At 37.1% G+C, this 23165-nt stretch overlaps 3 protein-coding genes across 3 annotated transcripts; 2 read left to right on the forward strand and 1 right to left on the reverse strand.

Moving 5' to 3' along the window:
- Positions 1 to 1232: 1232 nt before the first annotated feature.
- On the reverse strand, positions 1233 to 2726 carry LOC126722210 (cytosolic sulfotransferase 5-like). The gene has a single exon (XM_050425356.1). The coding sequence runs from the start codon at positions 2604 to 2606 to the stop codon at positions 1623 to 1625; it is 984 nt and encodes a 327-aa protein (XP_050281313.1). The 5' UTR covers positions 2607 to 2726; the 3' UTR covers positions 1233 to 1622.
- Positions 2727 to 14525: 11799 nt separating this feature from the next.
- On the forward strand, positions 14526 to 15362 carry LOC126721973 (uncharacterized). Its single transcript, XM_050425113.1, has one exon. It carries the CDS (start codon positions 14526 to 14528, stop codon positions 15360 to 15362), a length of 837 nt encoding a protein of 278 aa, XP_050281070.1.
- A 24-nt stretch (positions 15363 to 15386) lies between these two features.
- LOC126721974 (uncharacterized) lies at positions 15387 to 16031 on the forward strand. Its single transcript, XM_050425114.1, has one exon. The coding sequence runs from the start codon at positions 15387 to 15389 to the stop codon at positions 16029 to 16031; it is 645 nt and encodes a 214-aa protein (XP_050281071.1).
- Positions 16032 to 23165: the final 7134 nt, after the last annotated feature.

A 23165-nucleotide genomic window follows, 5' to 3' on the forward strand; every position in this document is an offset into this window, starting at 1 on the left:
TTCACATACCGTAATAGTAATAATAATAATAACAATAGTAATACTTTCTAACCTCATTTTCTAATATTTATTTTAGTACAAACAAGAGTACAGAAAAGAAAACACCAAAGGATAAAAGTTGAATTATAAATAAATCCTTTAATCTATAGTCTAATAATTAATTCTAATAGTCTACTAGTCTAATAATTCCACAAAAACAAAAAGAAAATGTGTATACATGAAACATGAAATTAAATTAAATTGCATATTAATTAAGTGTTCTTTTGGATTAGGTTTTTGTTCAGAACTTATTTCCTTAGTTACTGAACGTTAACAAAAATATAGTTGTACTTCAAAAAGTTGAGGATTTTAAAAAAGAGTACGTAAGAAAATAAGCTAAAAATCTTAAAGAAAAAGCTAATCCAAAGTCATACAATTTATACTGTTTTAAGAATAAAATATAACATATTAGATAAAAAAAAAAATTATAATGAACTTATAAAAAACCACTCAATTTTAGTAGTAGATGCGACATTAAAAACATTTATTTATGAGAATTACTTGTCAAAGTAATGCGTAACTCTACTAATATTTTCATCTATAACATAAAAAATTTAACATAATTTTAATACACACACATACATTAAAAATGAGTCAGCACAAAAAATTTAAGCTTAAAATTTTGGTCAAGTTGGGTTAGGTATGGGTTCCACCTGGTTTGATTGGGTGAAAATCGGGTATAGGTAAGATACTCATCATTAAAAAAAAAAAAAAAGGAAACGCATTTGGTGTTCCTTTTACCTCTCAACGTGGTTTAAAGCCATGTGAACAATAAAATGCTAAATTATAATTTTTTTAGGGTTAATAATTTGGGCAATGATACTCTTACACTTATTTTTTTACATCTAATTCTATAAGATAAAATGTGGACAATTCTATATTGATTGTAGATATTGATATAAAATAGTGGATGTAAAGGAGTGTAGGAAGATATTTTCCCCCAATAAATTTGATGACAAATCAAGTTACAGATTTATGTTTGAAATGCGCTATTGTTACAGGTTCTTCGATTTTTTCTAATTTGACCTTTTCAAGGAGAAAGAAGAAGGAAAAAAAAAAAAAAAAAAAAAGTTGATGGAGAACATAAACAAGCATGACAAGTTGATAAAATGCAAAGCATGTATGTTGGCATCTTGATAATCAGCGAAAAACAAAAATGTTGGAGGTAAAGAAATTCACAAGGGTCATCGCTCTGATAAACTAAAGCAGCACCTCTTATTCAATCATAATATTACATTATTAGCACTGCAGCAGTAAACTTAGTTGATAGGAACAGATATGGAAATTGAAAAAAGACTTCCTTTGGGTGGAAGACAGAGCACAACACAATAACAAATTCTTCAACACCTAACTTAATGCCATAAGCATTTATTTAAAAAGCAACAATCTCCTAAGATAACTAAATAATATTACTAGATAATTATTCAAATATTCAAATAGATATAAAGTACCTAAATAATTAGGGCTAATCAAATAAAGATAAAATAATAAGTAGAAAAGATAAGAATAAACAATAAGGACTCTCAAATGTTAGGCAGCAGCAAAGCTCTCATGAGACATTTATGCGGTATTCCATCATACGTTTAATTTGATAAAGCAACACAATGCTCTAATGCATCATCCACAAGATCTAAGCCAGACCCTTGCAGTTTCATGCAGGTAATTTGATCAAGTCGCTCACTCATTTCTGGGGTTAAAATGTTCTTCCAATCTCCAACTACCCCAGCTCGAAAAAAGGCACTGTTTGGCATCCCAACCCATGGATCCACACCATTCTTGTTTACTTCCAAGTTTTTCAGCCTCTCCAAGCTACACTTCCTTATCACCTCCTCAACCTCTTCCTCCTCAGCAAATGGCTTTCCAATAAATGAAGCAAGTTTTTTCACTTCTTCTTTTGGGTTCCTTTGTAGCTCTTCATACTTCAAAAAAAGTATTTTTTGAGGCATCTTTAAGCTCTCATTCCAGTACTCTAAAACATGGTCGAAAAATGGCCCAAAATGGCAAACACCATTGCAAAAGCTCTCGAATGCCTTCTCTATGGGATATTGACCTTGTTCAGGTGTCCTAAGCTTGTTGAAGAAGTGCCACATTGAAACCAAAGTGTCTTTTGGGTTGCGAGTTATGTAAACAATCTTGCACTCAGAGTTCTTAATGGACTCAGGCAGTGCACTATAAGGCAAGTGAGTGTGGAAGAGCCTTGGAGACTCCATAGCTGAGAGATCTGGAGGTGGATTTGCAGTGTAAACCTGGATTTCTAAAGTCTGCACATAAAATGCAGGGTGGTGTATGGCCAAAAGGTCCTCGTCCTTGTTACCAACAGTACCAAATTGCCTTTGCATGATGCAGAAGCAGAGAGCTTTCAGCCATGTGCTACCTGTTTTCATAGCGGACGCCAAAATAACATCATCATCGCGAGCTTCAAATAGTGAGTGAAGAACAATGGAAGCTTCAAGGTGACGAGGTCTGTACCAGAAACCATCTCTTTGATATAGATCAAGGTTCTCAAAAATACTTCCTCTAGGAAGTTGGTCTAGTAGCAGCAGCTTTGTTGAATTAGACGGATCCATGAGAAGTATTTGGTAGTGTATGTGATACTAGTTGCCAAGATAGTTAGATTATTTCCTCGACAACTCAGTTATCTTATAGTGACAGTTTGGAGAGCGTTTCTCTCAGCGGTCTGCATTTGGTGTTTAAAAGGTAGGTCCATAATAACTGTGTACTTGTCAGCCAACTTAACTTTAAAGGTAGATTATATATTTTGCTGGATTCCACACGACATTATTTATATTTAAAAATTATTTTGTTACAGTATTTTTAATAATAAATTTTCAGTTTTCAACAAACTAGTCACTAACCCATACGATATATGAGAAAATTCATAGAAATACTAAAATTTTCCAATTAAGAAGTGGTCAATTCAGTGAGAAAATGAATGTCATTATTAATGTTTTTGAAAGTTTGAGAGAAATTTAGTTAAGATAAATGACGGTATCCAAAATAATTAATGAAGTGGCTTTTGGAACCACTAGCAGGATTATATAAGCCAAAATGGTTAAATATCACTGTCATTTGGTAGGGAATGTGATATTAGTTGCCAAGATAGTACGGCAGAAATAATTGATGAAGTGGCTTTTGGAACCACTGGGAGGATTATATAAGCTAAAATGGTCAAATATCACTATTAGCTAAATTTTTTTTTAGCAAATTATCATTGTTTAAGGAGGTATCACTTCCCATCAAAAAATCATGCTCTATGTAATTTGGTTCAGAAATTGAGAGTCCGTTTGGTTGTGTTGTTTAAACAACACAATACATATTTTCACAATATTTTTTTTATTCACATATATTTCCTTAATACTTAAACAATATTATTAAAATAACATTATGTCTCAATTTTTTTCATTTTTTGCCGCGCGGGTCTCTGTCACTCCAATCAGGTAGTCACATGAAAGAAGGAAGCTCCAAGACTGTTTTTTCCCAAGCTCCAAGACTCTCTTTCAAGCTCCAGGATTTGCACAGTTTCACATTTGTTTTTTGTGAGGTTGGACTTTGAATTTTTGAAGAGCAACTTTACTTCAGGTCAGGGTGTATTTTTCCCCTTACTTCAGGATCTGCACAATTTCACATTTTACGGAGCTTGTCTCACAAGTTTTATGCGTGTGGGACAGGCTGAAGTGAAGAAGAAAATGCTGAAGGAAGAGAAGAAAAGAAATAGACTTTGGTGAGAAGTTTTACAGTACTCGACTTTTATAAACTCAACTTCCCTGATCTCGAGTTTTATAAAAGTAATACATTGTTAGAGCATCCACAGCAAACGTTGTAAAAAAAATGCCATTTTACAACATCAAACACCTACTTTATTATTTTACCACATCATTTTACAACATCTCATTTATCAGATGTTTTATACTTCAATTTTATACATTAAAATAATATTTATACCACATTAAAATAATATATTAAATTCCTCCCCTCATCCTCATCATTATCATCAACTACCACCGCAACAACGACATCAACAACAACCAGAAAAATTGTTGCCGCCACAATCACCAGGAAAAAAAAAAAAAAAAAACACAACCACCAAAATCAACCCACAACCGCCGCCAAATCCACCACCAAAACAGAAAAACAAAGACAAAAACAGATCAGAAATCATCATCATCATCAACCACCACTGCAACAACAACCACAACAACAACCAGAAAAATTGTTGCGGCCACAATCACCAGGAAAAAAAAAAAAACCACAACCACCAAAATCAACCGCCGCCGAATCCACCACCAAAGCAGAAAAACAAAGAAAAAAACAGATCAGAACAGAGATCGGCACCACCACTGATTCGCCCACCAGTCGACCCACCCACTACCACCGATTCGCCCACCGCCATAACCCATAACCCGAACCCACCCACCACCGATCTGCCCATCTCAACCCACCCACCGCCATAACCCACAACCCGAACCCACCCACCACCAATCTGCCCATCCGAACCCACCCATCAAACCACAGCCAAAAAAAGTGAACGGAAAAAAGAAAAAAGGAAAAAAAAAAAAAACCTGAAGCGAAATAGAGTAGATAGATGAACGGCGGCGTCGAGTGGTGGTCTTTGCCGAACCACCATCACCCAAACCCACGAAATCAACCCAGACTCACACTTGTCGAAGAACCGAACCATGAATCAACCTAGATCCATGAAATCACGAACAAGGACGATCCACCACTACCCACGAAATCAACTCGGCCCACAAAGAAAGATCAACAATCAAAGAAAGAGAGGGAGAGTCAGAAAGAAAGAGAAAGAGGAGACACAGACAGAGATGGAGAGGCGGAGAGAACGAGAAAGAGAGAAGAGAAAAAAATAAAGTGAAGAGAGAGGAGAGAGAAAAGAGAATAAAAAACTAATAAAACTTATACCATTTTCGTCCGTACCGTTGCAAATTTGCAACGGTACTGTTCATATGTGGTATAATTTTTACCATTTGGAACATCTGATAAAGTTCCGTTTTTGTGTTTGGTGTGCTAAATGTGCCAAAAATTTGGCATTTGGCACATTTAGCACATCTGCTGCGGGTGCTCTTATATATTTTATAAATAGTGGTAGATTGCGCAAATAGTAGTGGAATGCTATATTTCAGCCCAAAGATAATTTTTGACCATATTGACTGAACTCTCTCTCTCTCTCTCTCTCTCTCTCTCTCTATATATATATATATATATATGATCCTGATGAAACCCACCCCAAAATAATGAAGTTTCAAAATTTGCAATTGAAAGAATATTGTCCTTTTACTGTTTTGGTTTTTCCGTCAACGTGAAGTTCAATGCTAACTTAATGTTAAAAGATAGTCTGTTAGAAAAATTCTTAGTTTAATTTGTGCTACTAATTTAAACTTACATAGTAGACATACAAAATTTATACATTTGTAAAAAGAGTACATTATTATCTATATTTGTTTAGTTTATAATGTAAAATTTAAATTGGTTTTATCCGTTTATATTAATCATGATTTTATATTAGTCAAAGACTTAATAGGTTTACATTGTATTAACAATGTAAGTTTACATTGTAGACACATGAAATATATACAATATTGTATACTTTGCAAATGTATATAAAATTGCACACATTTTGTGTACTACAATGTAAGTTTAAATTGCTACAACAATGTAAATTAAGAGTTTTTCATTAGTTAATTATGTAACGGTATAAGAAGTCCAATTATGTTATAATTTCATGTACTCTTAACCCTAGTTATTAGTCTCTATATGTACTCTACTAAGGTTCATTGTTCATCATTGTACAACGACAACAACTAAGAATACATTAAAAATGTAGCTGTTGGATCTTTATCCCTTCCATGTATGTAGACCGACAGACAAATGAAATTTCCTTGATCTCTCTTCTCTTTCCTTGCTTTATTTCAATATTTTTTCTATTTACCCTTAATCTTAACATTACCAAAGCAAAAGTTCTTGAATTTCATAAGTTCATTTAAGCTGTTTGACGTATGTGATTGGCTGAGGTATGACTGACGCTAAAAAAATAAAGTATACTTAGATTAGTGTGGGGTTTCATTCATAAAAAAGATGATCCGTAGGGTTTCCACTTTGCATAAAGGGAAAAACACAAGAGCTTGTGGCTATTGGACACAATAGGCAAGCAGCAAGCTGTTTCTGTCCACGTGAAGTTCGTTTTACAAACTTACCAAAACAGAAACGCCCATGAACCAATAGAATATCTTTTTTATATATATATATATATGAACTTTTCCTTATTCATAAGTTCATTTCACCTGATCGATTGAAGTCTGTGATCGATGCTGAAAAATACATTGCTCATACAGTTATCGTAAGTACATATATATTACCAACCATATTATATAGACAAGTGTACCTAGAATAGTGGGGTTTCCACAAACCCAACAACTTGTGGGCATTGGGCATTAGGGAAACAACTACTGCAATAACGTATTTATGCCACTTGAATAATGGTTCAGGACACAGAATAATCCATTTTGATGGGACCTCTCTCTGATCTCTCTCTCTCTCTCTCCATATTCGTTTAGAAAGGGCTCCTCGACTTTCTTTTACGTAAAGGGGTCTTGTATTTCATCATGTGAGAATAAAATTGTAAAGCAACGGTACGATATAGAGATCGACTTAATTTGTATTGAGAGTTTCCAATATAGATTCACCTAAATAGCATGGTTGGTTCCTCACACACATAATAAGGAAAAATCTATTACACACATGTTTTTCAATAACTGAAATCTTTCGATTTATAAAAACAGTGTGTACCTAATAAGCAATGTCCAAAAATAAAGGCACGAGTATAACTATTAGAAATTTATTAGCCCAATAGTAAAGGTTCAAACTCAATTTTATTTGGTATGTAAGTCAAGTCTATTAACCATAATTAGTGTATATATATATATATAGTTATTCTAGGATTTAACCCACTCTATATATTTTGGATTCATAGTAACACATGATTTAATTTGTACTTCACTTTTATAATAAAGATATAGTTCTTAATGGTTTCATCTGCAAACGTAAACCGTCACACTAGATCACATAATCCTCGTGTTCTTTTGTTACTATTTAAGGTATCAGATCTAATATTTAACAATAACAAAAGTTATTTAATTTCTAAAAAACAAAAATTGTAAAAGTTTTATAGATATTTTTAAGAAAAAGGAAAATTAAGTACTTCCTAAGTCTTCTCATTTCTTATTGTATCAAAGAGGTCCTAAGTAAAAACATTCTTCTCGCAAGCAATGCAATGCAAAAGCTACAATGAAGAGATATCATTCCACTAGGCTAACTAGGAAACCTCTGTTTTGGTTTGGTATCTATGTCGATCGGGTTCTGTCAAAGCAAACCAACAATAATATAATTCACCCAATCCAAGCACAAGAAAAAAATATTGTAGTGAACTCATTTTCTGCCCCCATAAAGCAACAAGGGTCCTTGTCAAATGAATATATGTTGTCAGTTTACACTATCTTTGATTTTTTTTTATAACCACTATCTTTGTTGAATTAGACGAATCAATGAGAAGTGCGTCCAGCAGGAATAGGATCTTTACTGATAAAAACACTTTATTTCACTTTATTAAGTACTTGCCTTTCTTTCTCTTTAAAATACTTTTGTTATACTCAGATTCCTTCTTTTTTTTTTTCCCCCAACATTCAGAATAACATCTTCCCTTTTTCCTTAATATGATAAAGCAACCATGCTAAATGAGCTAAAAGCCTAATACTGATGGAGACTCTCAATACATGGTCGATAGCATAGTTGCTTTACAATTTTGTTCTCACATCATGAAGATACAATAAAATGATGTTGGGAAGCAAATATTCTACTTTAAAAAGTAAATAGTTCAACAAGATCATGTTTATGTGCTAATTAATTAACAAAGATAAGGGGCCTTTAACATGTCTGGCCCACGTATGGGGATAGTGTTGTAGGAGACACCACTTTTTCTCCTTCAACATTTTATTTTTCATAAAAAATAAAAATTTAAGGGGTCTTTCTGCTAAACGAAGAGAAAGAGAGCTCCAATCAGGCATGAATATGTTATTCAGTTATTCCACTAGTTGGGAATTGGGATAAGCTCCTAACTAAAAATATTCTGCCAGCTAGCCAGCAAGTTGAACTTGTGGTGGCTTTATAGTCTTTGACTTTCTTCCACAAGTATTGCAAATTGCAAAAGCTATTTTAGCATTAGCAAATAAGGAATTTATATATTTATATTTTTAGAAATGATTATCACATCTTCCTTATTACATACTTACCGAGTACACATTGTCACATAACATAAATTATGTTTTTAAAATATAATAATTTTAACTAAGATAGTTTTTTTTTTTTAATTAAAATAAAACGTGTGTTTAGAAGGCAATGTGTATACAAGTGTGATAAAATTTTCTCTTTTTTTTTTTTTTATTGCTAGGTAAAAAGGGGAAGAGGGAGGTGGCATTTGAATATGCACCACATATTCGATGCTTATAGTCATAGATGCTATTGGGATATCAGCTGGAACCTTGTGAGATATATATGATTCTTCAACTAGCTAGGATAATGGTAGGGGAGCTCTTATAATGTTTGGCACCAACGTATGGTCCAGTCAAAGCAAAACCAAGATTCTATATTTTATGTGATACAGCAAAATTCTACTATATATGCACAGCTGCGTAATGTTGACGTCTGCCAAGCCAATAAGCATGAGGAGGATCTTCATGATCAGCGATCTGCTGAACTCATTTTCAACCCCGCCGTAACTCCGTTAAGGCAAGAAGAGTCATTTGAAAATTGAGTTTACATCATTTCAAATCTCTGTTAGGAATCTTTCGTTCGTACCAAGCCAAGTCATGAAATTATTGCATCCATCCACCTTCAGTCCCATGTAATTATGTCATGTTTGATCCAAAAAAGCCCAAATCATTTGTAGGTTCATATGCTTATAAAATAAACAAACTAACCCTAGGTTAATCTAAGGCTAGTCGAGGACTCAAGGTGAACCTAAAGTTTTCTATTGTATGAAATCTATGTTAAGTTCATTGTAAATTTGTAATGTGAACACTTAAATGACAGTTTTTTTTTTTTTTTTGGCTCTGGACGTAAATAATCAAGTTGAAACTTGAAACATGTTAAAATATGGGAAAAATGGCTATTTACCTTTTATTTTTTATACAAATTTTACCTCTTAAATTTTCTAAAATATTTTGCATAAAACTCGACATTTATCAAATTCTACTTAAAAATATACATAAAACTTAATATTGCTAATATAAAATTCTAGAAAAAACTTATCATCAGCTGTATCAAATTCTAAGACATGGAATATTTGACTAAATACTTTGAAAATAAGACTGTTTTGCTACTTCAAAAATAAATGATATTTAGCTATCTTTCCCTTAAAATATTACATCCGCTTTTCTTTTTTTCCTTTTCTTTTTTGAATAAAATTTTTATTTATGAATAACAGAGCAAAAAAGAAGAGAGGGCTTAGAACCATCTCTCTCCACAGCCTTAGAAACAAGGAGAAAGACCTTAGAGATGGAGACTGGCCTACCCAATTAACAAAAGCCGCTCAATCACTTCCAATCACTCATATCAAGGCCAAAAATCCAAGACTTTAGTTTCTTTCTTGGACAATCATTTTCAGCAATAAAATTCTCGAAATGAGACGTCACAATTTCAGCGCAAAAACTGAATTGTGTGTAGGTCGTGTGCATTAAAAGGTGTGTAATAAACCCACCCATAAAGTTCACCAATCATGACTGTCACCAAACCTTAACATGTTTCACGATCTCAGCCTTGGAATGAGAATTCAAGAACTGTTCACCCATCATGCTCGTCCCCTAGCCTTAACATGTTCACGATCTCAGCCTTGGAATGAGAATTCAAGAACACAGTTTCGATGTCACCCTCTTCAGTTTGTCACAACATCATGTCCAGGGAAGAGTTGTGCAGCTTGACATAATCATCATTCTTCATTTTACTAATGCGATTCCTATCAACCAGCAACCCTACAGCTTTAGATTCATTAATTTCACAATAGTTACTGTTGGCGTTGTCTTCTCTGAATTCTTCATACTGAATGGTATGTAAGTATTATAAGCAGCTTTGTTTTCTTCTTTGAAAATGTCCAACCAAACTTTGATACTTTTCATAAATCTGGACGCTCCAGTAGCTAGCCTTTCGGGTATCAATAAGTCTAAGCACACAAATAATTTCAGGAAAATTCTTAAATAATAAACACCAGCTTGAACTGGCGCGTGCTGTGTGTGATAATTTTTTTAGGGTGGTTTTATTAAATTTATTTTTTATAATTTGTACGAATTTAATAAAGAATAATGTATTTCATAATAATATTTTTATTTAGAATAATACTAGAAATACAAACTATTTTATAAAAAAATTTACAAACTGCTGATATGAGAAGTGATTATTGGTAAATGAAAAAGTGATATTAATGATGGACTTAGATGAAAACCAATAAGCGGTTGACCACATTAACATTTTATAAAAATGTTGTAAAATAGTTTATGAAAATTATTATAAGAGCAATCATAAATGTAACATGAGAACAATCATAATCATAAGTATAAATTTTAACATTCATATTTTTATTTATTATAAGAACAATTATAAATCATAAATATAAATTTTGTAGTACCAAAATGAAAACAAAACATTTTTTTTTTCAAAAATTCAAAAGGCAAGTTAACAAAGATGTTCATTTTTGAATAAAAATTATTTATAACATTTTGTGAATCATTAAAAAGAATATAAAATTTGAAAATTATTCTTTTAATTTTAAACAAACTTTCTGAAACCCTATTTTTTCTGTCCTACAATTCAAAACATAGAAAAACGCAAAAAAAAAAAAAAAAAAAAAAAAAAAAAAAAAAAAAAAAAAACTTAACAATGATTAATTGAACCAATTAGGGAAACAATTTGTTATTGATAGTCTATTAATGTTATTTTCTTTACAGAAATTGCAATTTCTTCCACCCAAAACATATTATCAGATAAACAATTATTAGCAAAATCTAAGAATTAAATTTCTATATATGCATTGTTATAAAATAATAATAATAATAATTAAAATACAATTGCATAAGCTAAAATATGTCACTTATCTGATTATTTTCGTTTGACTAACTTTTGCTTATCTCTGAATAAATGACATTATAGAGTACTTCTAATACAACTATTAAAAGTACTTTGTTCACCCAAAATGGTTAGATAGTAAACAAAAATTAGTAAAGTCTCAGATAGTTTAACATCTAAATTGATCACGATAAAAAAAAAAAAAAAAAAAAAAAATCAAATTCTAACTTGCAAAACAACTGATTATTAGCCCAAATCAAAACAAACCAATGGGATAAAGAAAAAGAACTTGTGATTGGAAATTAGAATACCAAACTACCTAAATATGCATAAAAGTCGATGCAAATACCAAATAGATAAACACATGTGATGTGACAATTAAATCAACAATAACCACAAAAAAAAAAAAAAACATTAGTCGAAAAAAATGGTTGAAACAATAAATAAATAAATAAATCCACCAAAAGAGAAACAAAATTGGAGAAAGAGAGAGAGTATTGACCTTTTTGTAGTGGACAACTTGGAAGGAATAGGGGAGAGAGGTGGAAATGAAGTAAGAAGAAATTTATGTAAAAATTAAGATGGAAGAGGAATAATGGAAGTAGATGAAAGGTTGGATAAAGTGAAACTGTAGAATTTAAGAAGATATAAAGGAAAAAAAATTAAAAATCTAAAGTAAATCAAATGAAAATAAAATAAAAATAAAAAATAAAAAATAAAAAAAATTTATTGGAGGAGATGAAAGATTGAACTAAAAGTTGATTGAAGAAGATGAAAAGTTGAACAAATTAAATAAGAATTGCAAAAAACCAAAAAAAAAACAAAAACAAAAACAAAAAAACAAAAACAAAAAACAAAAACAAAAAATAAGAAAAGATGCTAAAGATGTAGTGCATAAAGAGCTTTATAAAATTTATTACAAAACTTCCATTATTATATATAGAGGCTGTTTGGATCCACGTTTGTTTCTACGTTTCACGTTTGCGTTTAATATTTGTTGGGACCCACGCTACACAGTAGCCAAAATAAACGCTGAGATGAGAAACGCAGGAATGAGCTGAAACAAAGGAATGAAAATACGAGACGCACCATTTCATCAAAACCCAATCACGATGAACACAAGACAGCAAAATTCATTGCACAAGCACAGCTGGTCTAATCAAAACGATGATTCATTACACAAGCACAGAACATGATGAACCCAAAACATGATCAAACCCAGAACATGATTCATTGCACAAGCCCAGCAAACCCATTCTTTGCGTTCTTCCTCGATCAAACCCAGAACATGATGAAGGACCGCAAACCCATCAAAATAGAAGATCAAAACAGTGAAACCAAAGCCATATGAATCAAACCCATGTGAAAAAAAATCAAACCCATGTGAAAAAAAATCAATAGTCATTAAATGGATCAAGGCATCAACTGGAGCAACTGATCAAATGGATCTACCCACTGCCGATCAACCCATGATTCATCTTCTTGAAACCCAACAAACCCATCAACTGAGAAGATCAAAACAGTGAAACCAAAACCGTAAACCCATGTGAAAAAAAAAAAAATCAAACCCATCAAATGATCAAACTCAGCAAACGGAATTGATCAACCCATCCACCAAGCAAACGCAAATCAAACCCATTAAAACAACCTGTAACCGATCAACCCATCCACCACCACCGAAGGAACTCGATCTTCGCCAACATCGGACTGGGTTGTCTTCCTCAGCTCTTCACCGACATCGGATTGATATAGGTCTTCCTTGTGGATTTCTTTGTTGGGCGTGGAACTCTCCAATGGCATAGGCATTAGCTAGTACGGTGAGGAATGAATTGAAGAAGGAAAGGAAAAAAAAAATTATAGTAAAATTGATATTTATTTGCTATAGTAATTTCAGCTGAGCTACAGTACCCGTATCACCAAAATAATCATCCACGTTTTTTCACTTATTTGCTACAGTGTTTTTAGTTTTCAGTTTTCAGTTTTAGCAAAATAAGTTCTATCCAAACAGACCCATAGTATAGATATTGTGGGGGCTATGGCCCAAAATAATAAGTTGGGCCTTGGGCCTGTCCGAGGAGGCAACGTGGCTCAGTGATCCACATTTTAAGCCTTATCATGTGAGACAAAGAAAGAATGTCCGAGGAGGAATTCTTCATCGGACATTGAAAATCCGGAACAGAGGTGTGTCCAAGCCACTGAAGCGCATCTCCTAAATACATGAGAAGAATGAAAACACAAAATATCTAAACAAAGGCTATCACTACTACATTAAATGCACTACAGCTACCTTCCTGACCACATTAATGTGGAGAAGACCCCTAAACAGTGTTATCTTAGTTACCACAACTCACAAAGGACTAAAAGAAGTGTCTGATGGGACAGGTGCTCAAGTAGAGACTTGGATAGTCAACAAGTGTAAAACCCAGATGATAGGAAAGAGCCTATATAATGTAGAAAAACCCCCATAAGGAAGAAGGGGGGGGGGGGGAAGAGGAGAATGCTGTGGCATGCAAAGAAACCCTAATGTACTAGTCTGTATACATAAATTAATTCTTAAACCTCCTCAGACCATGAGATTCTTCAACATAATGGCTTTTGTTCTTGTCCATGTGTACCTTTATCCCATGTAAAGCCTCTGTCTAACTTATATAAACCTAGTTCTTTAACCCATACTCTACAAAATTCATTGTGTTGGGCCTTTTTGGATCAAGACTTCACAAGATAGGGGTTTGGGTTCCAAAACTGTGACCTTACAATTGGTGCCGTCTGTGGGAAAGAAACTTGAGTGTTAGTAAGTACGACGGTTAAACATGGCAGGATCAGGTTTACACCAAGAAAATCCATGCCAAGCTGACCCTCAGTAGACAGAACTTATTGGGTCTCAATGGCAAAATAATCCTCCTGACCCTGGGCCAAATCCAGGCAACAGAAGAAATTGAGAGGGAAGTGTACATACTACTCAGACAAGCCCAAGTCACTCCTAAGTAAGTAGTCGCATATCTCAAAGGCGAAACAACTATCAGGCCATGCAGTGAGAGATAGATGACCTGAAAAAGAAGCTGCGCCGTGCACAACAAAGGCGATCCCTCTCCAACTCAGACATATCCTCTAACGAGGAAGAGGATGTCAGTTACAGGCGAAGGTCAAGAACTCCCCCAAGTGAGACCTTTTCCTACGAAAAGGAGTCGCGCCCTAAGCAGAAATATAAAAGCACATCTAGTAAGGGTTTGGGTAATGATGCCATGAACAAGGCACTGGATCAGATCTTCAGATCACCCTTCGCGCACAGGATAGAGGAGGCTAAATTACCTTGGCGCTTCCATCAACCTACGTTTACCATCTACAACAGCTGAGCAGACCCCATGGAGCACGTGAACCAGTTTAACCAGAGGATGGCTATCCACTCCCAGAATGAGGCTCTGATGTGCAAAGTTTTTCCGTCCAGCCTGGGACCTGTGGCGATGAGATGGTTCAACAGCTTGAAGACGAACTCCATAGATTCCTATAAGCAACTTACTCAGGTTTTTTGCTCTCGCTTTATTACAAACAACAGAGTCCCTCGACCCCTAAGTTCGTTATTATCCTTGTCTATGCACGAAGGGGAAACCTTAAAGGCGTATTTGGATAGGTACTGGGAGATGTATAACGAGATGGATGAAAACCACGATGACATCGCCATCAGCACATTCAAAAGTGGTCTCCCCATCGAGCATGGCTTAAGGAAGTCTCTAACTAGTAAACCCGTCACCAACGTTCGCCAATTGATGGACCGGATTGACAAATATAAAAGGATGGAAGAGGACCAGCTACAAGGGAAAAGAAAGGAGAAGATCATCCCCCCCAAAGGGAATGATTACAGGTTAGAACGATATAACAGCAACCAGCCGAGAAGGGATTTTTCGAGACAAGCTGGACAAACCAACATGCAAGCGATTAATGCCATATTTAGAGAGCCGGTGCAACAAGTTCTTGAGAAAGTCAAAAGTGAGCCTTTCTTCAAATTGCCGAGTAAAATGGCCGGAGACTCCTCAAAACGCAACCAGAACCTGTATTGTCATTATCATCAAGACCACGGGCATTCCACCGAGGATTGCAGGAATCTATGGAATCACCTAGATCAGTTAGTCCGAGAAAGAAAGTTACGCCACCTTTTACACCCTTCCAGCGGTCATCTGGGCCAGGCAGCTCAAGAGCCTTGAAAAGATGTATCTCTGAGACCTCCTATGGGGACAATAAACGTCATCCTTGCCGCCCTAGGGAGAACCGGCTTTTTTCCTTCCGGGGTACTGTTTGTGGCTCGGCTCCTTGCCGAGGATGGTGAAAAGGAGTCCAAGAGATCTAAAAAGGGAAACTCACTAATGCTGGGGTTCTTAGATGGCGACAAGAGGGGAACTATCCAACCTCACGACGATGCTTTGGTAGTTACGTTGAGGATTGGAGGGTTTGACGTGAAGAGGGTACTAGTAGATCTGGGCAGTGCTGTGGAGGTGATGTACCCTGACCTGTATAGGGGGCTGAACCTAAACCCTGAGAACTTGACGGCTTATGACTCTCCTTTTATTAGTTTCGAAGGGAAGACTGTCATACCAAAAGGGCAGATCAGATTGCCCATACAGACCGGATCAGAGGTGGTGGAGGTGGATTTTATTGTGGTCGACGCTTACTCACCCTACATGGCTATAGTAGCCAGACCTTGGCTCCACGCCTTAGGACTCATGTCTTCTACACTTCACCAAAAGGTAAAATACCCATCGGGGGGCCAAGTGGAAGAGATTGGTGGAGATCAAGCCATGGCTAGGCAATGCATAGTGGCCGCCATCTCACGCCGGTCCAATGCCAAGTCCTCGGCTTCTGTAAAGAACTTATAGCAATCAACCACCTCGACAGCACAAGTCAGTGAACTAGCCGAGGAGATAAAATGTGAAAGTTTAGAAAGGGTTGCCATTAACAATAATCTAGAAAGATTTTTCCAAGTCGGCTCGAAATTACCTCTTCAAGAAAAAGAGGAACTAATTGGGTTTCTGAGGAGGAATGTTGATGTATTTGCATGGGACGCCTACAATGCCCCAGGGGTTGACCCTAGTCTCATTTGTCACTACCTAAACGTTAACCCATCTTCTATTCCAAAGAAGCAGCCACCCCGGCACCCGTCGAAAGAGCATGCTGACGTCGTTAGGGATAAGGTGATAAAGCTGAAAAAGGCAGGGGCCATCAAAGAAGTCTTTTACCCCGAGTGGTTGGCAAATACGGTGGTAGTAAGAAAAAAGACGGGAAAGTGGCGAATCTGCGTAGACTTCACAGACTTAAACAAGGCGTGCCCGAAGGACCCGTTCCTATTGCCACGAATAGACCAGTTGGTAGATGCGACTATAGGCCATCCCCAAATGAGCTTCCTGGATGCCTTCTAGGGTTACCATCAGATACCATTGGCTCTAGATGGTCAGGAGAAAACAGCGTTCATGACACCCATCGGAAACTACCACTATAAGGTGATGCCTTTCGATTTAAAGAATACAAGGTCAACCTACCAAAGGATGATGATCAGAATGTTCGAACCACAACTAGGCAAGGCTATTGAAGTCTACATAGACGATATGGTAGTAAAAAGTAAAATGGTGTCCGAGCACGTGAAAGACCTTGAAGTCATTTTTGACATCTTAAGGGAGCACAAGCTGCGCCTCAATGCCTCTAAGTGTTCATTTGGGGTCGGGTCTGAGAAATTTCTAGGCTATATGGTAACTCACAGAGGAATAGAGGTAAGCTTGGGCCAAATCAAAGCGATTAATAGCCTACAAGCTCCTCGGAACCCAAAAGAAGTACAGAAACTCACTAGAATGATCGCAGCATTGAATCGGTTCATCTCTCGATCTGCAGACCGATGCCAACCTTTCTATCTCTTGATGAATAAGTGGAAAGGATTTGAATGGTTTGAGTATTGCGTCCTAGCCTTCCAACAACTTAAAAAATACCTGTCACGGCCACCCATCATGTTTAGCCTAGAGGCCGACGAGGTTCTGTTTGCATATATAACAGTGGCCTCTCACGCTGTAAGCTTGGTATTAATACGGGTTGATAATGGGATACAATGACCAATATATTACATAAGTAAATCGTTACATGAAGCTGAAGTACGCTACTTACCATTGGAGAAGGCAATTCTTGCAATAATGCATGCCACGCGAAAACTTCCCCACTACTTTCAGGTGCACACGATTATTGTCTTGACTTAACTTCCCCTTCGATTGGTGCTCCGAAGTGCCGATTACACAGGAAGAATCGCCATGTGGAATACACTTCTAGGGGCTTTCGATATTCAATACATGCCTAGGACCTCTGTCAAGGGCCAAGTCCTCGCGGACCTAGTCGTTGAATTTGCTGAACCCTCTGTAGAAGTAGTAGCCGAGAAAGAAAATATGGATGGAAAATCGGTTGGTACAATCTCTGCACAAGGAGCCTTGCGATGGAGAGTCTATGTGGATGGCGTGGCAAATCAAAAAGGATCTGGGGTAGGGCTAGTTCTAATATCACCTAAAAAGATTACCATTGAAAAGTCAATAAGACTTGGGTTCTCGACTACAAAAAATGAAGCCAAGTATGAGGCTTTGCTGCAAAGAATGATTATGGTGCAAAAAATGGGCGGAAAGGCAATGAAAGCGTTCTCGGACTCCAGACTGGTCGTTGGCCAGGTTAGGGGCAAGTTGGAGGCTAGAGATGCAAGAATGCAGGAATACCTCAAACAAGTCAAACGCTTGCAATCAGACTTTGAATTTTTTAATTTGACGCATGTCTCTAGAAGCGGGAACACACATGCGGATTCATTGGCCACTCTTGCCACGTCTTCTGCACAGGATCTACCACGAATGATCCTTGTTGAGGATTTATGCAAGACAGGTACAAACGAAAGGGATACAGTTTAGATCCATCAAATTAGAAGGAATCCGAGCTGGATGAATCCCATAGTGAACTTCCTCAAAGATGATGTATTACCCGAAGAGAAATTGGAGGCCAAGAAGATACGGAGGAATGCTCCTTAGTTTTGGTTGTCAAGGGACCACAAGCTATACAAGCGCTCTTACTCTGGGCCATACTTACTGTGCATACACCTAGAGGCATCAGAGTCACTACTTGAAGAACTGCATGAGGGAATTTGTGGGAGTCATACAGGAGGAAGATCGCTAGTGCACAAAGCACTTATTGAAGGGTACTGGTGGCCGAACATGCAGAGAGAGGCCCAAGAATATGCAAAGAAGTGTGATCAATGCCAGAGATTCGCCCCAAATATCCACCAGCCGGGGGGAGTCCTTAACCCTCTCTTCAGTCCTTGGTTGTTCACTCAGTGGGGTCTTGATATTGTCGGCCCTTTCCCGAAAGCAGCAGGGAACAAGCGATACTTAATAGTCGGCACTGATTATTTCACCAAATGGGTAGAGGCTGAGGCTTTAGCCAACATCAGAGATGTGGATGCAAAGAAGTTCATTTGGAAAAACATCATCACGCGCTTCGGAACTCCTCGCACCCTCATTTCAGACAATGACCTTCAATTTGATAGTAAAACCTTCAAGAAATATTGTTGCGACTTTGGAATCACAAACCGATATTCCACTCCATCCTATCCCCAAGGAAATGGGCAAGCCGAAGCTGTGAATAAGGTCATAGTGAACGGGCTGAAAAAGAGACTGGATGATGCAAAGGGAAGATGGGTAGAAGAGTTACCACACGTCTTATAAACCTACCGAACCACGCCGCGGTGATCAACAGGAGAAACTCCTTTTTCAATGACTTATGGGGCCGAAGCTGTGCTCCCCCTAGAAACTAGCTTCCCAACGTTAAAATCCAGCACTTTTACCCCGAGAAGTAATGACGAGTTATTAGAGAGAAGTCTAGACTTAGCCGAGGAGAAAAGAGAAAAAGCAATGATCCAAATGGCCTATTACCACCAAAAGTTAAAGCAGGGGTACGATATTAATGTAAGACTACGACTCCTAGGGCCAGGCGACCTCATGATGAGAAAAATTTTTGGCAGCGCCAAGAACCCTTCCTGGGGCAAGCTGGGACCCAACTGGGAAGGACCATATCGCATCACCTCAGTGGCAGGAATAGGTGCTTATTATCTGGAAGACCTAGACGAGAAAACTGTACCTCGTCCATGGAATGTAAATAATCTAAGAAGATATTATTATTAATGAAAACAGCTATGCCTGTGTTGTGTTCCGTGATCATCGCATATTTGTTGGCTCAACTTATGGCATCTGTCTAAGTTTTAAACATAACCTAAGTCTTGCTTGGCTCCTCGGACCACAGACTTAGAGGAAATAAACAACTAAGGACTTCTATCCAATTTTAAGGTATGATCATAGTCTTTCGTGATAGCTTTTATTGTTCTAAGTACATTGTAAGGTTCTACTTCTTCTCATTTGTTTATATTGGTAGGGTTGTTGTTAATATCAACTAAAGAAATAGTAACATTGACTCGGAACAATATAATAAAATTCCATCAACATCAATCATAAAAACAAAAAGGAACATAGAAAAAGAGCACTTGTATTGATAACCAAAGATAATACAATGAGCGGTTTTTACAAAAGAAAAAAGGGCAATACAACTGCCGTCCAAAATAAAAAAGATAATAGCAATAAAAAGAACCCTAGGAGCTAAACCTCAGCAGGAGGATCTTCTTTTTGCTCTGGTTGGGGAGGAAGGACATCCTTGGCCTTGGAAGAGGGTTTCTTTCCCTTACCCTTACCTTTACCCTTCTCTTCCTCTGCATCCTCGACCCGGACGGCGACCTGGCTAGAGCCCCCGGCAATTTCAGCCAAGGGGATAGCATCAGGAACAACCGTAGGCTACTCGGAAGCTTCAGTGGTATCGGTAGGAATCTTTCGGATCTCTGGGGGGAAGAAGACTCTCTCAGGCAATCTTAAGGCAGAGTCTGCAGGGATCCCTGCTGCATTAAGGGCCTAAGCCCATGAAATACTGCAGTAATCTCTGTATACCTCTGGCAGCTCCTCGGAGAGTCTAGCCTCCGTCTTCTCCGCCCCAAGCTGATAGGTAGCCCTTTTTTCAGCCTCAGATGCTTCCTTGGCTAGTTGAGCTGCTTCCTTTACAAGCCGGGCCTCTTCTTGGGCTTTCTGCAACGCGGCCTTGAGATCCAACACAATTTGTTTTTCAGTGGTAAGGTTGGTATGAGTCACGAACAATTTTTGGGGTTCATCCTCAGCTTGTTTTTCAGCAGTCTCCAGGCCGGCCACAGCACTCTTACAGCCTGACTCAGCCTTTTTGAGCTTCTCAGATAGCTCGTATTGCTCCTGCTTTAGGGCTCCCAGAGCCTTCTCCACCTTGGCACGAGAGAGGGCCTCAACATCAGCTAACTTGCGATTATCACGACACCACTCCTTGGCCATAAATACTTGCTGAGTGATCTGTCCAAGAAATGACAAGATAACAAGATAACATATTAAAACATGATATGATTCAGTGATCTTACAAAGGAGAAGATAAATTGCCTTACCATCGCAAAATCCCTCTTCAAGGATAGGAAAAGTTTAGGTTGTGAAAATCGCCTGTAAGCCTCCATGTCCCTAGGGAGGAGCACGGGCTGCTCTAGGGCTTCAACAATATACCCCGCTCGGCCCCTGTTGTACTCTCGAACCGAAGCGTTATAGGGAATTGCTGCTCCATCCACTTCAAGCCGAAGGCTTCAGGTGCGCGGAGTCATACGCACTTCAGCTCGCTCCATCTCTTCTCAGCTTTCCACGGATGGAGCCCTTTTGTCCTGTTACTCCCGGGTCGTTTTTTGTTGTTTACTGCCCTGGCGATGACCTACTTCACCTTCCTCGAGGGACTCAACCGGCCTTTTCTTCTTCAGGTCGGGATTAGACTTCAAGCTGAGATTGGCTAGAATCTGTGGAGGAGCTGGAGGAAGGTCAAAGTGGGTCTGGCTCTTGGTAGGCGCCTTCGAGATTTGCCCTTTACCTCAAGCAGCCATCAGCTCGCGCAAACTCTTTTCCTTGGAACCCATGTTGTCAACTTCCTCGTCGGAAGAACCGTCCGAACAAGCAATCACGATAAGAGGAGATCCGATTACGGAATTTCTATCTGGCTCGCCCTCAGTGTCCGTGAGTTCGATTAAAGAAGCCTTTGGAATATCCTCCTCAAAGTAAAATTTGTCTATCTCTTCTTCTAAAGAGAGACGAGAGGACTCAGTCTCCTCCTCAACAAACGTTGCGGCCTCAAGATTTTCTTTTGGAGGAGGTAGTGCGGCTGGTTGAAGGTTCTGAAGGATAGGCAAAACAACGGGCGGGAGGTCCCTTCAAGCCAAAAATCTTGGCTTTGACACGTCAATCCTGGCCAACCTTGGGCTACCAACTCTTATAGACTGGCCGACGTCCATGAAAACGCGGGATAAAGGTTCGTAACCTAGGATCAAATGAGCAGTACGCAATTGCCCGTCTGCATGAACGAAAATTGTTGTGAAATTTTAAAATACTCGCAAGTGTACAAACCGTACCGAAGTATAGTTGGACAAGAACGAGGTCAAACCCACAGGGACTTGTATGAATGTAGGAAAATTAATTAAACCTTAACCAAATTAATCCTAATCTAGTTTAATAATTTTTTTTTTTTTGCAATTAAATATACTAAACAAATAATAAAATTAAGCAAATAGTTAAACTAAGCAAAAGATATAAAGCAATAAAAAGATGTAAACAATCAAGAGAAAGGAATTAAGGTTTTGGAATCCGCCTTGTAAGTCATATCAGTATATATTTATGATCATTAATTTTTCCCAACTCACTACATGATAATCTAGAAATCAATCTTGCTATCATGGAAAATATCATCATTAAAACTTATGTTTAAAAATCTAAAACATGTTTTTCTTCGCTTCTTAAGTATAAAACCAAATCATCAATTGTATCCGTAACCAAACAAATCACAAGATATATCCAATTCTAAAAATCAAATCATAAATTGTATCCATTGACAGACAAATCACAAGAGATATCTAATTTTATAATCAAGAATTAATAAACCAAGCATTCAATTAATTAAGACAAATCCTAAATCATGAGAAAAACATGATTGAACTCATATCTAGAATCCCATCTTAGTCAATTGATATGAAGTAAGAACAATTTAAATCATTAAAGAATAACTATTGTGGGAAAAATCAAATCACATAAATATTACTGAAAATCCTTAACAAGGTTTCATCCTCAACCTTAATTATAAATTTAGCTACTCATAGTAATTGAAAGAAAACACAAAAATAAAGTACTAACAATTAAACTAAACAAATAAAATAGAGAAAGAAATAGTCACAGTGCTAAAGAAAAGCCATAGACAAAAAAACACGTTCTGCTCCTACGCTCCAGTCCTAGCCACAGCCCTCTATATGTTCAGCCCTCAGCCCTAGCACTAGCCTTTGCCCCCTGAATTTTGCCCTAAAGAGCCTTTAAATAGGTCAAGGAATCCTATTACAAATTGAATTCCCGTTTGGAGAAAATCCCAGATTTTTAGGCTTCACTTAACTGATAGTTTTGGCCCATTTAACGTCAGAATTTGGACTTTTGGTAAACTACAAAGTTGTAGCCCTTTATGCTACAAAGTTGAATCATCTCGATTGGACATCTGAGCTGAAAGTTATGCTAAAAATACTAACTAATATGTAGTCTGGAATCCTAATCCGAATTGGACTTGGATTTGGTGCAAATTTCCTTTGATTCCTTGCTCCAATTGGACTTAAATTTAATTTGGTTGGTCTTTTCTTGAATTCATGCCTGGCTGGATGTAAGTTGGCTTGATTCAATTGGCCTAGCCCCACTTTGCATGTAAAGCCCTTGTTACCTACAACACAAAAATATTATATAATCAGTCACAAAATAACATAAAAGTAAGGCTAAATATGTAGATATGTGAGTACTTTATTGTATATATTTTATGCACATAAAAAATCTCTGACCTTAGGAGGCAGTTCAAGGCTTGAACATTCGTAAGACTCA

The sequence above is a fragment of the Quercus robur genome, chromosome 4 (assembly GCF_932294415.1).
Source record: "Quercus robur chromosome 4, dhQueRobu3.1, whole genome shotgun sequence".
NCBI lineage: Eukaryota > Viridiplantae > Streptophyta > Magnoliopsida > Fagales > Fagaceae > Quercus > Quercus robur.